This window comes from Somniosus microcephalus, chromosome 13 (assembly GCF_052327205.1).
Source record: "Somniosus microcephalus isolate GS21.2 chromosome 13, FLI_Smic_1.0, whole genome shotgun sequence".
Classification (NCBI taxonomy): domain Eukaryota; kingdom Metazoa; phylum Chordata; class Chondrichthyes; order Squaliformes; family Somniosidae; genus Somniosus; species Somniosus microcephalus.
The window spans coordinates 151,887,617-151,902,485 of record NC_140999.1 but is presented as its reverse complement, the minus strand read 5'-3'; the positions used below and the strand labels follow the sequence as shown (position 1 = coordinate 151,902,485).

At 41.8% G+C, this 14,869-nt stretch overlaps 1 protein-coding gene across 1 annotated transcript; it reads right to left on the bottom strand.

Annotated features, from left to right (window-relative positions):
* Positions 1 to 1,193: 1,193 nt before the first annotated feature.
* fitm2 (fat storage inducing transmembrane protein 2) lies at positions 1,194 to 7,856 on the bottom strand. The gene is made up of 2 exons (XM_086005366.1): positions 7,639 to 7,856; positions 1,194 to 4,189 (listed from the first exon to the last, which is right to left on the bottom strand). The coding sequence occupies exons 1-2, from the start codon at positions 7,803 to 7,805 to the stop codon at positions 3,586 to 3,588; spliced, it is 771 nt and encodes a 256-aa protein (XP_085861492.1). The 5' UTR covers positions 7,806 to 7,856; the 3' UTR covers positions 1,194 to 3,585.
* Positions 7,857 to 14,869: the final 7,013 nt, after the last annotated feature.

Here is a 14,869-nt window from a genome sequence, read left to right as displayed (position 1 = left end):
AGATTCAGGGGATGCGGGCCAATTTTGCAGGCGGGATGAAAACGGGGCGCAGCGCACAATGATGACATAGTCATCGCCTGCACCGTGGAACGGGACGCTACCGGTTACCACTGCTGCTAAATCCTCGCTGAATTTAGCAGGAGCCGTTAGCAGCGTCGCGCCCTGCTAACGAGAGGCGCAAATGATCCGAATTTCTAGCCCTAAGTGTTTAGTATTTCTGTAATGAAATGGTGTCTTCGGACATAAAATTTTCTAATCCCTATGCATTTCACACCATGCACAAACAGGTGAAAAGTGCAAATTGTAAAATGCATTAAAATTAATGAGCTGCGTAGCAATGGGGAATAGAAAATTGGTATCACCTAACAGCACTGGACCAGGCATTGGTGGACCATGCATTAGTTCCAATACAGTTACAATGGGAAAATAACATAAAAATGGCCAGTGAGAAATTTTGTGGTACTAAATTCCACAGCCATAGAGGACTAAGGGGCCTGAATAAAACCTGTGGTCGCGTCACCATAGACCATTCATGCACATCAGGCAGCTCAACGAGGCATTTAAAAGTGGTGGTGGGGCAGGTCACCTGCATCCCTGTACTCGCACACCCAAACGAAGGTGGTGGGTGTGAAGAGAGAGAGATACTAACAAAGACTGATAATCGTTTATATAAACATTCAACCATCATGTGCATAGATTGGATGTTACACTATTAATTACATTAAGTCTTCCATTTCTCAGACCTATAAAGGCTTATACAGTGTACCTTTTCAGATCTTCAAATTCTTTATTTTTTTACTTTTATTAAAAACCATAATCTTCAGTATTCTTGCAGCATCAGCTGGCAGGCAACACCTTAGTAAAACATCCCAAGGCGTGCTTCACAGGAGCGTAATAAGACAAAAACTGACACCGAGTCAAAGAAGGAGATATTAGGATGGGTAACTAAAAGTTTGGTCAAAGGAAGGTTTTAAAGGAGGGTCTTAAAAGGAGGAGAGGAGGAGAGGTTTAGGGAGGGAATGCCAGAGTTCAAGAACTAGATGGCTGAATGCACAGCCACCAATGGTTGGGCAAAAGGAGTGTGGTATGCACAAGGCCAGAGCTGGAGTTCTTCAAGGGTGCAAGGCTGGAGGAGGTTACAGAACTAGGGCAAGAAATCTTCTTTTGATGCAAATGAAAAGACAGCAAAACAATTAAAAATGTTAAATATTTTAATGGAAAAACACTTAACTACTGAATTCTGAACATGCAAAACTAAGATTTTGTGTCACAATTGCATGCCGTTTCTCTTAGTGTTTCAAACTACAAACCAGGTAGGTCAAAGACTTTCTCTAGATTCTGGGAAAAGCCTAAACAGGACATGGTATAATGTTAAATTTCACTTGCATTAAAACCTGGTAAGTTTTTAAATACTAATTATACAATAAAAAGCAATGTCAAATTCTCAAGCCATTATGTACATCAACTGTGGCTCAATCCAATTCACTAAATTCCTTTTCTTAAGCAGATTATACATTTCATTATGTACAGCTGAAACATTCCAGGACCATAATTCTACACACAAGTTGGTTAACAGCACCAGTTTGCATCTCAAAAAAAATCATTCATTGCATTCAAAAGCATTGAACAAACTGTAAATCAGATGCACACTATTTTAATATAAATTCTTGCTATGTGAATACAATTGGCAAAAAGTGGTCAACAGGAACAGATTGTGTGAACACTTTGGTTTAAATGCTGTATTTTCACTTTATAACATTACTCCAATACAAGAGCTCTTGATTTTTTCCCTCACCTGTCCACAGTGCTGTCAATAACTGCAACCATGCAGCATATCTCTCTTAAAAATACAATACAGTATAGGAGACAGATACACTGCGGTCCTGGCAATTTGCTCTCCAACATCTCAAAAACAAGTCTTCAGTTGCAGCACATGACACTTGGTTATAACATTATAAATTTCAACACTTTTAGATACAAGAGGACCACTTCTTAAACCCACCAGGCACTAGAAATATTGGGACACAAACAAGTTGCCAGTAGTCTTCTCCAGAAACACTTGGAGGATGACAGCCTATCACCGTGCTCTGAAGTAAAATATTTGTAGTAATATCATCACCAAGTATTTCAAGAGAGTCACAATAAAAGGTAACAGTTTAAGCATCGTCTCAGCTGCAGAAAAGAAGCAGCTCCAGTCTTCTCTTGGGAAGTAAAAGTAACAGTTGCAGGAACAGAAGCAGGCACTGTACAACAAATATTACTCAACTCTGATTATATTACATAATTAAGTATGAGTTTATAAATACAGAGCTGCTTTTAATACAAGGAGTACTGAAAAAAGAACCATCACACTTTAACCAGCTGGTAAGTGCTTCACTGAATTTTTATTAGCATGTTGGACCAATTTGCTTGACTTAAAAGTTTTGAAGCTAAGGCTAACTAAATGAAAGCATTACATTTTTGTTGGAAGTTAAATTTAGCAGGTCTATGTACTGAAACTAAATAATACCAATTGCAACTAAAAGCAATTTGTCTGAATTCTTCTACTAATTGCCACCACTGGATAATCTTTCCATGTGTGTGTAAATTTTTAAATATCCAAAAAGCATTGGAGCAATATAAAATTCTCAATGGAATTATTGATTACAGCTATTGCATGCGCAGGATTTTTTTTTTTTTTTAAATTCTATCACACGACAGAGCCAAAAGTTGAAATAAAGGATGCATGTATATTCTGCTAAAGATTATGAAACAAAGCAATAATGATGAAGAATGGGCTTAAAAAAAAAATGGAGGTTTGAGATACAAAACTAGGGGAAAAATAGGCAAATGGATGCAATAGCAACCACCTTAATAATGAACTATTTGATTCTAAATAACAAAAATATTGTGGAGATGACATTTTTAAAATTTGCTGATAGATTTTTTAAACGTGGGTGATCACATAACATAATCTAATCAAGAGCAAGAGAAGCACAATGGCCAGCATCTCCTGTAACAGAGATCTGAATGCAACCAATTATTATTATTCCACAGTTACACTTGGGCTACTAAATGGCAACATATGCAGATATACTGTGAGCTGCAGGTGCAATTTTTCCTCATTTAAAATACTGCTGCTTGAAAATCCTATTTGTTCCAGCAATCAAAATTCAAATTGATTTAGCCTGACAGAAATTCAAATCTAATCTTCTGCAACCCAACTTTAGAATCCGTCCCAGTATGGCACACAGATATGGCAAAGCGAGGAACTACTGAAAAGCAAATCCAATATAAAAAGTTCCAAACACAAGTACATTTTTTAACCATATTCAGTTTATCCATTATTAGCATTCTCGTGTGGAAACTGATTATATTAGTTACGCTTCAGCATTGGTGTTCAATATCGGCCCTTGCCTCGGCTCTCAGGCTGCTCACCAAATGACCCAGGTCCATGTATGGAGAATACTGATTATTTGCATATACAATGTACTGCCAAACTACAAATCATAGTCCTTATGCTTAGAACATGTAGACATGATGGATGTTTTTCTTATTTGCCTGTAGTCAATATAAATTCTGCTTTTCGGACTTGAATATCTCTGATTACTCCTCCTTTTTGATCCCAATTTCAGGTGGCAGTCCAGGAGAAAATGGTTTCTTGTACCAAAACCTGTATGTTCCGTACCAGGCAGAAATTCCAAAACCAGTTCCGATTATTTTATGAGGCATATCGTGAAAATACACTGCAGTACATAAAAACATCCAAACCCACAACAGAAGCAAGGCATTTAATGCAATAAACAATGACTTAATGATTGTAGCGGTAGCCTTTCCTGGCTTTTGCTCCACCTTGTGAAGTTCATTCATGACTGTTAGTTCTTCTATTATCATCAGTACACAGTACGACAATAAGAAGGAATGTCCGGAGATGTCGAAGCCAACCCACAAATGGCCTTGTTTCCTGCAAGCGTATCGGTTTTCAAATTCGTGGAGAACGGTCATATTCTGGGGTTCGTAGCACTCACCCGTGAAATTTTCAACAACGTGAAAGATCCTTACGCTAATAAACCAAACAGCAGTTCCCACCACACATGAAGTTATGCGACGTACTGCAAACAGAACATCCCTTTGAACAAAGTAGTTTGAGATGAAAATAAAAGGAAGCAGCAGGCCCACGGTCCAACCCCATGAAAATTTGACAAAATACCTACCAAAAAAAAGTTAAAATAACTTTAATACCAAGATAGTCCTTGAATGATCTCTTATATATTCAATTCAGGAGTTAATGCAGCAGTAAATAACTAATTGCTTATTTTCCTCGCCGTACACCAACACTTAATATAAAGCTCCATCAATTATAATTGAAAAATAGCAGAAAGCTACATAGAAAGGGAGGGGCAAGGCCTGAAGAGATCTAAACACAAGGATGAAAATTTTAAATTTGAGCTGTTGGGAGGCAGAAGCCAATATGGGTCAGCAAGAACATGAGCAATGGGCGAGTAGGACTTGGTGCGAGATAAGATATCGGCTGCAGATTTTTGGATGAGATGTTCATGGAGGGTAGAGGATGGGAATCTACCCACGAGAGCATTGGAATAATCAAGTCTGGAGATGACAAAAGCATGGGTGAGTGTGTCAGCAGCAGCAGCTGGGCTGATATCGGGGCAGAAATGGGCAATGTTACGTAGTTGAAAGAAGTTGGAGAGGATGTGGGGAGGGAAATGCAGCTCGGAGTCGAACAGCACTCGGAGGTTCTGAACAGTCTCATTCAGCCCAAGACAGTGGCTGGGGAGGGGGATGGAATCAGTGGCATAGGTAAAGAGTTTATGCGGAGGTCAAAGACGATGGCTTCGGTCTTAACAACGTTTAACTGAGAAAACTGCTGCTCATTGAAAGCAGGTCAGTCAAGCAATCTGACAACAGAGGAAGTAGCGGGGTCCAAGAAAGGCAGGGGAGAGGTAGTGCTGCGTGTCAGCATACACGTGGAAGCTGATCCCAAGTCTGCAGATGATGTTGCCAAGGGGCAGCATGTAGATGAGGTGGCCAAGGATAGATCCTTGGGGGCTCCGGAGGTAACAGTGCAGGGACAGGAAAAGCAGTTGTTGGAGATGGTCTGGCTACAATCAGATAGGAAAGAGTGGACAACAGAGAGGCATTGGTGGAGGATGTTGTTGTTGAACATGTCAAAGGCTGCAGAGAAGTCGCCGACGACGACGAGATGGGATAATGCATCATGTTCACAATCACAGAGGATGTCATTTGAGACTTTGATTAGGGCCGTTTCAGCACTGTGGTAAAGGCAGAAACCTGAATGGAGAGATTCAAACAGGGAGTTATGCTAAAGATGGGCATAGATTTGTGAGGCAACAACATGGTCAAGGATTTGGGAGTGGCTTGCAAGGACTGTTGGGTGAAGGGTAGCGTTTTTGAGAAGGTGTGATAACAGTGGTTTTGAAAGGGAGGGGCTTAGGTAGCACCCGAGGAGAGGGCACCATTTACAATGTGAGCTAGCATGGGAGCCAGGAAGGGAAGTTGGGTGATCAGCAGTTTAGTCCAGTTATTCATTCCTAAAAACCTTCCACCTCACTCCCCTTCTTTAAGACACACCTTAAAACCTACCTCTTTGACCAAGCTTTCGGTCATCTGTCCTAATGTCTCCTTCTTTGGCTCAGTGTCAACTTATGTCTGATTACACTCCTGCGAAGTGCTTTGAGACGTTTTACTATGTTAAAGATGCTATATGATTGCAAGTTGTTGTTAAATACATACGCACTATGCGACTACTTAAGACCAGGAAAACAAATTATTTACCTTTTGGGTAGATTTTCTTGGGAGTAGTGAAGCCAGGCAGAACTAGTTATTTGACAATGCATAGCCAGCACTTTCTGCAACAAAAATCTTTCTGCAGGCACTGAAGACTCCAATAATAAAAACTTTCAGCTAAGGTTTGAAACAGTAGTGCCCCACAGTTGTTGCTATAGTCCCTCTCCATTTTATATGGAATTAATATATTTTCTTTCAAGCATTATCTGCCATGAAGATAGTTACATTTTTACAGTGGAGATAAATTTCAGGAGCAATGTGTGTACTCACACCACTATCCTCCACACTAATTCAGAGAGCACTGCATGTGGAATCTGTACGAATAGATGAAAGCTCTTTAGACTGCTTTGCACATGAACTAGGATTATGGCCTTTTTCTTCTCTTACTTGCTCCTAGTCCAGTACCTCACTGCAGTTGTTCTTCCCATGTGACCCGAGACACTAATCATCAGTAGGCTATTCAATCATTGAGGCCATCACAGCTCAGCCCAACGCTGTCCTCCCGACAGCCATACATATGCACTTTCCAGCATGGAATTCTAGACAGCAATCAGGAGCAAGAACTCAGAAAATCGCTTTGCAGGAACGTTAACATGAGGTTATGCACTTTGGCAGGAAAAATCGTAGAGCAAGTTATTATCTTAATGGCAAGAAACTGGAAAGTACTGAAGTATAAAGGGATCTGGGGGTCCTGGTGCACAAAACTCAAAAGGTTAGTATGCAGGTGCAGCAAGTGATTAAGAAGGCCAATGGAATGTTGGCTTTCATTGCTAGGGGGATAGAATATAAAAATAGGGAGGTATTGCTTCAGTTGTACACGGTATTGGTGAGGCCGCACCTGGAATACTGCGTACAGTTTTGGTGTCCATACTTAAGAAAGGACATACTTGCTCTCGAGTCAGTACAAAGAAGGTTCACTCGGTTAATCCCGGGGATGAGGGGATGGACATATGAGGAGAGGTTGAGTAGATTGGGACTCTACGCATTGGAGTTCAGAAGAATGAGAGGCGAGCTTATTGAAACATATAAGATTGTGAAGGGGTCGGATCGGGTGGATGCGGGGAAGATGTTCCCGATGATGGGTGAAACTAGAACTAGGGGGCATAGCCTTAGAATAAGGGGCTGCTCTTTCAAAACTGAGATGAGGAGGAACTACTTCACTCAGAGGGCGGTAGGTCCATGGAATATGCTGCCCCAAAAAGCTGTAGAAGCTACATCTTTACATAAATTTAAAACAGAAATAGACAGTTTCCTAGAAGTAAAGGGAATTAAGGGTTACGGGGAGCGGGCAGGAATTTGGACATGAGTCTAGGTTCGGATCGGTCATGGCCCTGTGGGTAGCGGAGCGGGCCCAGGGGCCGTGTAGCCTGATCCTGCTCCTATTTCATGTGTCTAATTCTGTTAGATTCAGGAGATGGTTCTGTGATAGTGGATTGGCGGTTAGGATCAGATCAGCCATGATCTTATTGAATGGCGGAGCAGGCTCGAGGGGCCGATTGGCCTACTCCTGCTCCTATTTCTTATGTTCTTATGTAGTGTAAATACACCAGCCAGTAGATTTCCCCACCAAGCCCAGTTTAAAAAAGTCTGTAATCGATTTCTGCCTGGCACCAACCCTGAACCTTTGTAAACGCCCCTCTGCTTCGCGCTGGTGTCGGTTTGGACTTTCTCCCTATTAGGGTTGCATTTGCACCATAACTGGGATCAGTGTGCAGCACAGGTGGGATAACTGCAACTATCGCAGCTGCATCTTTAATGGGTAGGGAGGCCTCTCTCTCTCTCTCTCTCTCTGCCCAGACCGGGTCAGGCGCTCCGGGACCTTTCAATACTCACACGTTGAGCACATTGCGCCGGTTGGAGAAGTAGGACTCGGCCAGGGCCTGGGTGGTTTTAAGGAGAGAGCCGCCGAGGGTGATGAGACCGAGCAGCAGCGCCAAATGACGGCGCAGCCAAGCCCCGTGAAAGGCGATCACCAACCGCACACAGCCGTCCAACGACATCCTCGTCCCGTCCGACCGCGCCGGCTAGCCCCACCCCCCGCACTGCATTGGTGGGAAATGCGCCGCCGGCGTGATGGACAGCTGAAGGCCACGCCTCCTTAAAGGGGCAACAACAACAATTTGTATGTAGCTAGCGCCTTTAACGTAATATAAAACGTCCCAAGGCGCTTCACAAGAGTGTTACCAAAAAATATCCAAAATTTGACACCGAGCCGCATAAGGAGATGTTAGGGCAGATGACCAAAAGCTTGGTCGAAGTGGTAGATTTTAAAAATAAACTTGCATTTATATAGCGCCTTTAACGACCACCGGACGTCTCAATGCGCTTTACAGCCAATGAAGTACTTTTGGAGAGTCGTCACTGTTGTAATGTGGGAAACACAGCAGCCAATTTGCACACAGCAAACTCCCACAAACAGCAATGACAATGACCAGATAATCTGTTTCAGTGATGCTGGTTGAGGAATAAATATTGGTCAGGACACCAGGGATAACTCCCCTGCTCTTCTTCAAAATAGTGCCATGGGATCTTTTATGTCCTCCTGAGACAGCAGACAGGGCTTCAGTTTAACATCTCATCCAAAAGGTGGCACCTCCGACAGTGCAGCACTCCCTCAGCACTGCACTGGAGTGTCAGCCTAGCTTTATGTGCTCAGATCCCTGGAGTGGGACCACAACCTTCTGACTAAGAGGTGAGTGTGCTACCCACTGAGCCACAGCTGACACTATAAGGAGTGTCTTATAGGAGGAAAAAGAGGTAGCAAGGCGGAGAGGTTTTGGCAGTAAATCCAGAGTTTAGGACCTTGGCAGCTTAAAGCACGGCCGCTAATGGTGGAGCGCTTAAAATCGGGGATGTTCAAAAAGGCCAGAATTAGAGGAGCGCAGATATCTCGGGGGATTATAGGGCTGGAGGAGATTACAGAGATAAGGAGGGGCGAGGCCATGGTAGGATTTGAAAACAAGGATGAGAATTTCAAAATCGAGGTGTTGCTTAACTTAAAATACGTTCAAAGTCATTGCTATAACACCCATCTCAACCAAGTGTTGGTCATGAACCTTCGAATAAGATTCGGCTAAGTTAAAACATATTTGGACCCTACAGTGGACAGAGGAGGAGCAAAAGCTTTTAAAATAAACATATCAGCCAATGGGGGAAAAAGAAAGCTACCCAAACAGATATGAAGGCAGTCAGGCAAGGCACTGAACAAAATGCCAGATAGGTAGGAAGACTTGGGATTCAATCAAATGTGCTCTTACAGTTTCTCTAGGTTTGGTCTGGAGGATCAGGCCCTGCCCGCCACCCTGCTACCCACCACCCACTGTGCACACATCAGATTTCAGCAACTGAGAAACAAAATGGACTTCTTTGCCACTGCTATTGATTGTAATTGACATATACTCATCTGTGCATCTGTCAAGAAAGCCCATCTTAATGTGAAAGACTTCTGGTTTATGAATGTACAGGTGACATGTGATTCCAGGGATATCATCTTGAGTACATGTGTTAACCTTCTAGATTGCACCAATTCAGGAGAACTTTACTGCTGGATTGCTGCTAAGGAATAATTACATTGTTAATAACTGTTGCATTCTGAAACGCTAAGATTTGTTTTCTCTTATCAGATGCTGAAAATCCTGCTGTTTATTTTCAGCATTTCTGTTTTTATTTCTGGCAGTATCTGTTTCTGTGGTTCCAAACATTATTCTTTCTGCCTTCAGTTATGGGAACCTATTTTCTGAAGCTATGATTCATGACTCCAATGACTAATTTCTAAGCATAAAAAATGTATAAGGAGGCTTTATTCTATGTAACTAGAATCAGGATGCATAATTGAGAACTAGAAATTGTGATTTAGAATTAAGTTTTAGATGATTAGTTTTGCAGAAAGAATAATTTAAAATAGGCTAACATGATGCCTATTTTCAAAAAGTCTGACAAACTATACATAAGCGACTACAGACCTATAATGGGCAGGGGATGGGCCCCACTGGTTTACCACCCAAACAATGAAGGTCAATATTACCCCCATGCTATTCATGCAGATACTTGTTACAACTATAAAGCTTTTTGTTCTTTCAAACTTCAGCAACATTTATTTTCAATTTTGAACTATTAAATAAATTTTATAGGCTGCCATATTCACAATGACTGGAATCATCCATTTTGTCTGCATTGTATTTTCTTGGTTCACAAATGGTTCTCCACAGTTGCTGTGCTGCAGGTATAATTACAGTAAAGTAGATAGAATTAAGAACTTGAAAATAGATAGAACAGCCAGGCCGGATGATATCCACCTGAGGATCCTCAGGGAGATGGAACATGTGCTGAGTGAGCCCTTAGCCCAAATTTTTAATAGCTCACTGCACTCTGGGATGGTTCTCGTAAACTGGAAGGAGGCTAATGTAGTCCCCATCTTTAAAAAAGGTGATAAGACGGACTATAGGCCCATTAGTTTGACATCAGTAATAGGAAAGATGCTTGAGGAAATCATTAGGGATGCAATATATGAATGCTTGGATAGAGAGGGACAAATTAGGGACACCCAACATGGCTTCATAAAAAGGAGGTTGTAGGAGTCTCTGCACTCCTAACAAAGAATCCATAACTTACTGGAAGTTAACAAACTGAATTTATTGTCTAAGAACTTTACAAAACAAGAAACTACAGGAGAAGCTCAAAACAGGGCTTTTCTCTTTCAATCCACACGAGGACTGGCTGGCCCCGCCCTCTACCTCTGACGTCATGACGTCATCACGTTTCCCGTCGAAGGGGATGTCACGTGACCCACGTGATGACGTCATCACGTCAGATCGCGATGTTGTCGATCTAGCTCTGTTTAACCAGAGCCAACTTGAAAGGTAATAACATTGGTTACAGACAATTAATGCTAGAGGTAATAACATTGGTTACAGACAATTATGTAAGTCACTGTAAGAGTCTCTTAGTGGTTTTGCCACAAGGTCATGTTTTACAAATCTGATTGTATTTTTTGAAGAAGTCATGAAGATGGTGGATGAGGAAAGCCCAGTAGACAGTGTCTACTTAGACTTTCAAAAAGCTTTTGATAAGGTACCACACAAGAGGTTTTGCTACAAGATTGAAGCCACTGGTATTCGTGGTAATTTATTGAGCGGAATTGAGAACTGGCTGGAAGGACGTAGGCAAAAAATAGTTACAGATGGATTTGGATCTGTTTGGAGACCAGTGGTATCCCACAGGGATCGGTATTGGGACCATTGCTCTTTACTATTTTTATTAATGATTTAGATGTAGGTGTAGGGGGCAAGATCTGTGCTAGTGTTTGGACTGTGGACAATACTCGAAGGTTTCAGGCAGATCTTAATGTGTTGGGAGACTGGGCTCTTGACTCGCAAATGATGTTTAATTTGGAACAGTACAGTGTTATGCATGTGGGTAGGGTGAATGCTCAACATACAGATACCTTTCAGGGAAAAGCATTAAAGAAGATGGAGAAAGAAAGAGATCTGGGTATTCTAGTGCATACATGTCTCAGGGTAAAATGAGCAATGCCGTGAAGCGATAGCTAGAATGAATAGGGTGTTGGGGTATATTCATAATTGATTATAAGACGAGGCATACTATTTTGTCTTTGTACAAGACCTTGGTCAGGCCTCACTTGGAATACTGTATCCAGTTTTGGTCTCCTGTAGAAGTGCATTAGCGTAGAAATATATATTCACATATATTCTCTTATATTAAAATGGAGTCTGCAACTTTCAGAAGGTCAAAATGGCTTCACACAGGGAAACAGGCAGGTCCATATTAGGAAGCGGTGGAAGGAAAATGATATGACTGTCTTCAGCTTGCAGGCTAGGCAGTTCCACAAACAAGATAAGCATGGTAGAACAAAAGCATGATTACCGAAGGACATTTACTGTAAACATTGTATGAATGTCCAGAACCAAAATGAGAGACAAACTGTCTCCATTGTATAAGATTAGTTAACCTTATCCAAAGGTATTCCTGCATCATGACTATTGATTATCTGTTGGCTAACCATATCTTAAGACACTGAGGCTCCGCTGACCCTCTAGTCATCTTCTTGTTGACCTTAAACATTCCTTACTCATTCCTTTCTTAGATGTTTACTTCGTTATTAATTATGTCTCACTACCATGCCATGTGATAGAAGGTTTTGATCTTTGTGTATAAAAAGAGGTGTTATTGTCCATGTATTCGGAGAAGTCATGATAGCCTTTGCCTACGTGAAGCTCCCCTTGCTAGCAAGTAGATTAAATAAAGTCTGCCTTTGACGATCACTTTGTTTCACAGAGTCTTATTGAACAGTCGAAACTTCGACAGTTTCTTGGAGGTTCCACCGAGATCGCTTGCTACCTTTCGGTAAGTCACGGACGAGGACACCATGCTCTGCTAACGACAAATCCTGAATGGCCATAAGTGAGGTTTTCTCACAGAAAAAGAAAAGGATTTCTCTTTAGATACATAGTAGGTGTAGTCTGTCACTTCCGACGGGAGCACTGCGATCTGTTAAGACTCGTGTGTTTGGAACTTGAGTTAACTTGTGTAACCTTTTGCTTCTTTTGTCTTGACATTAAAAGGAGGAGGATACTGCCGGTTCAGGTTTCAAAACTGTCGGACAAAGGGAGACAGCAGAAAGGTCGCGACCAGGTTGAGTTCCGGAATATATGTGAGTGTACTGTGAAGGGATTAGCCTGAAGGATAGACACAGAAAGGGTACCAGAAGACCTGTGAAGAGACTAGCTCGAAGGATAGGCAGAGAGTGCACAGTGACGTAAATCTGTGAAGGGACTACCTAGTAATCCCGAAGGATAGATTGGTAGTTAGAATAAGGATAAGTATAGAATAAGGATTCAGAAATAAAACACAACTGTTTTGTAAAATAACGCTTATATGCCTATGTAAAATTTGTAAAGATTTAAAGGAAAACTGTTAGTGACTGAGTTGATCGACTAGGACAAGGAAGTGCCTGTCTCAAGCGCGCAGCCTTAGACCGGTTGTTAAGAGGGGAAATCCCCCACGCGAAGGTCAGGACCCTGAAGTGGGCGGAGAGGCATAAAGGCACTTAGGATCGTGATACTCAGTCATTAGTTGTTAAAAGCTTGTAAAATAAGGCCTCGATCTGTAGAGCGTACCACGCAGATCGAGAAAACTGTCGGATTGTAACTTAGCTTTTGTAGAAAGCCTGCATAACTGTACTTATGTTATTTTATGTCTGAGTTCTTTTGTGTACCTGTTTGGACCTTCAAGTTATTCCTTAGTATTTTCTTGATTGTTATTATTGTATGTTATTGTTCATCGCTCTCAGTAATTTGGTCAGCCTGTAGGGGTCGTAAGAGGGTTGAGGGTAAAACTTGCGACCCAGAACAAGTACAGCTAGTGGAAATTAAGAACTAACTAGGATGGGAGCTGCAGAAAGCAAGGTCCCCGAAAGGGGAACCCCAGCTTTCCATATTTTTCAAAATTGTGGCCGATCATCCACAATTGATTTACCTAAATGGTCTAAATGGACCAAGAATGACAAATACCCATTTCCTATAGATGGAACTTTTAATTTAGACAGAATAACATGCCTAGAGAATTGCCTCATAACTAGAGACCCGCAGAGAAAAGGAAAAAAAGCAGTAAATTGGTCAGCCTTTTCAGATTGGAAAAAGGAAGCACAGACAATTAACGAACTTAAGAGCATCGTTATTTGCCATCAACCCACCATTGTGGATGCTGACCAGTTGTTTAGAGCTTGGCTGAAAGATTCAAAGTATCGCTTGTTAACCAAAGGCGAAGAAGGATTTAAAAATGTTAATGATCATAAAACCAACAACAATTGGAATCCAGAAACACTACCAAGCGAGCAGTTCTGGACTGAGTTATATAGAACAATGCATATTAAATTCCCAAAAAGAATTAATTGGTCAAAAATAATCGAAACAAAAAAAAAAAGGGACGAGGATGTTGAGGATTATATTGAAAGAATAGAATTAATCATGGGACAACATTCCGGGATGGCTAAGGAAAATGATCAAATTCCCCTGATTAACGCCCTTGTAAACGGTCTCAGATCAGAATTTAGGGAACCATGGACTCTAGTCTGCTTAGACTGGAGACATAAAATAACCCCCGAATTAACACAAATCCTGAAAGGAATCCAGGAGAGGAATAGAGACCAAAAAAATAAGGCTTCTCTCTTTATGGAACAATCGGCTGTGGAAACCCCGACTGCCAAAACCACTATCTGTTATCAAGGTCAGCAAGGCGGACGGGGCAGAGGGGGTAACAGGGGAGGATTTGGAAGATGTAATAGGAGAGGCTTTGGCAGAGGACAGTGGAATGGAAGAGTCACAAACTCTGCGTGTTATAACTGCGGTCAGATCGGACACTGGAAGTCTGACTGCCTGCTTCCAAAACAGTCGAACCAAGGCTGGGGAAGTGCACCTAATAATATAAATACCCAAGCCCAGGTTTACACTCGTCCGCAACCAAATTTTACAACAGGGAATCCTTGGGGAGGTCAAATTATTGGAGAACAATTCGGACCCCCAGGCCAAAACTATGCATGACGCAGAGACAAAGTCCCGACCGTTACCCACCCGAAACAGTTGCCTTCAGTTTCAGTAAATTCTAGGGAAGAGCCAGTTTTATCCATAAAAGTAGAAGGTAGAAAAGTCCCATTCTTAGTTGACACCGGAGCACTGACGCAGAGGTCACGTGCGTGGGACTCTCCGGTGCCCTACAAAAAATGACGTGGTCAGAGCCACTAGAAGTACAGACAGACAGTTTTTCTGGTCAACATGCCTTCCTCTTATCAGAAGATACCCCTATGAACCTATTGGGAAGAGATTTACTGTGGAAAATGCAAGCAACAATAGTTTGTTCAAAAAAGGGACTGCAAGTATACATCCCTACCGAAAGATGCATTATGTGTCCTTTATATGAAGTTACACAAGAAAACCCACCTCTAAGTATCCCAAGGGAAACACAACAATTGCTTGATCAGGTTTCGCCGCAAGTCTGGTCTAACCATCCAAATGAGGTCGGCAAGATGTTAACTGCTAAACCATATAAA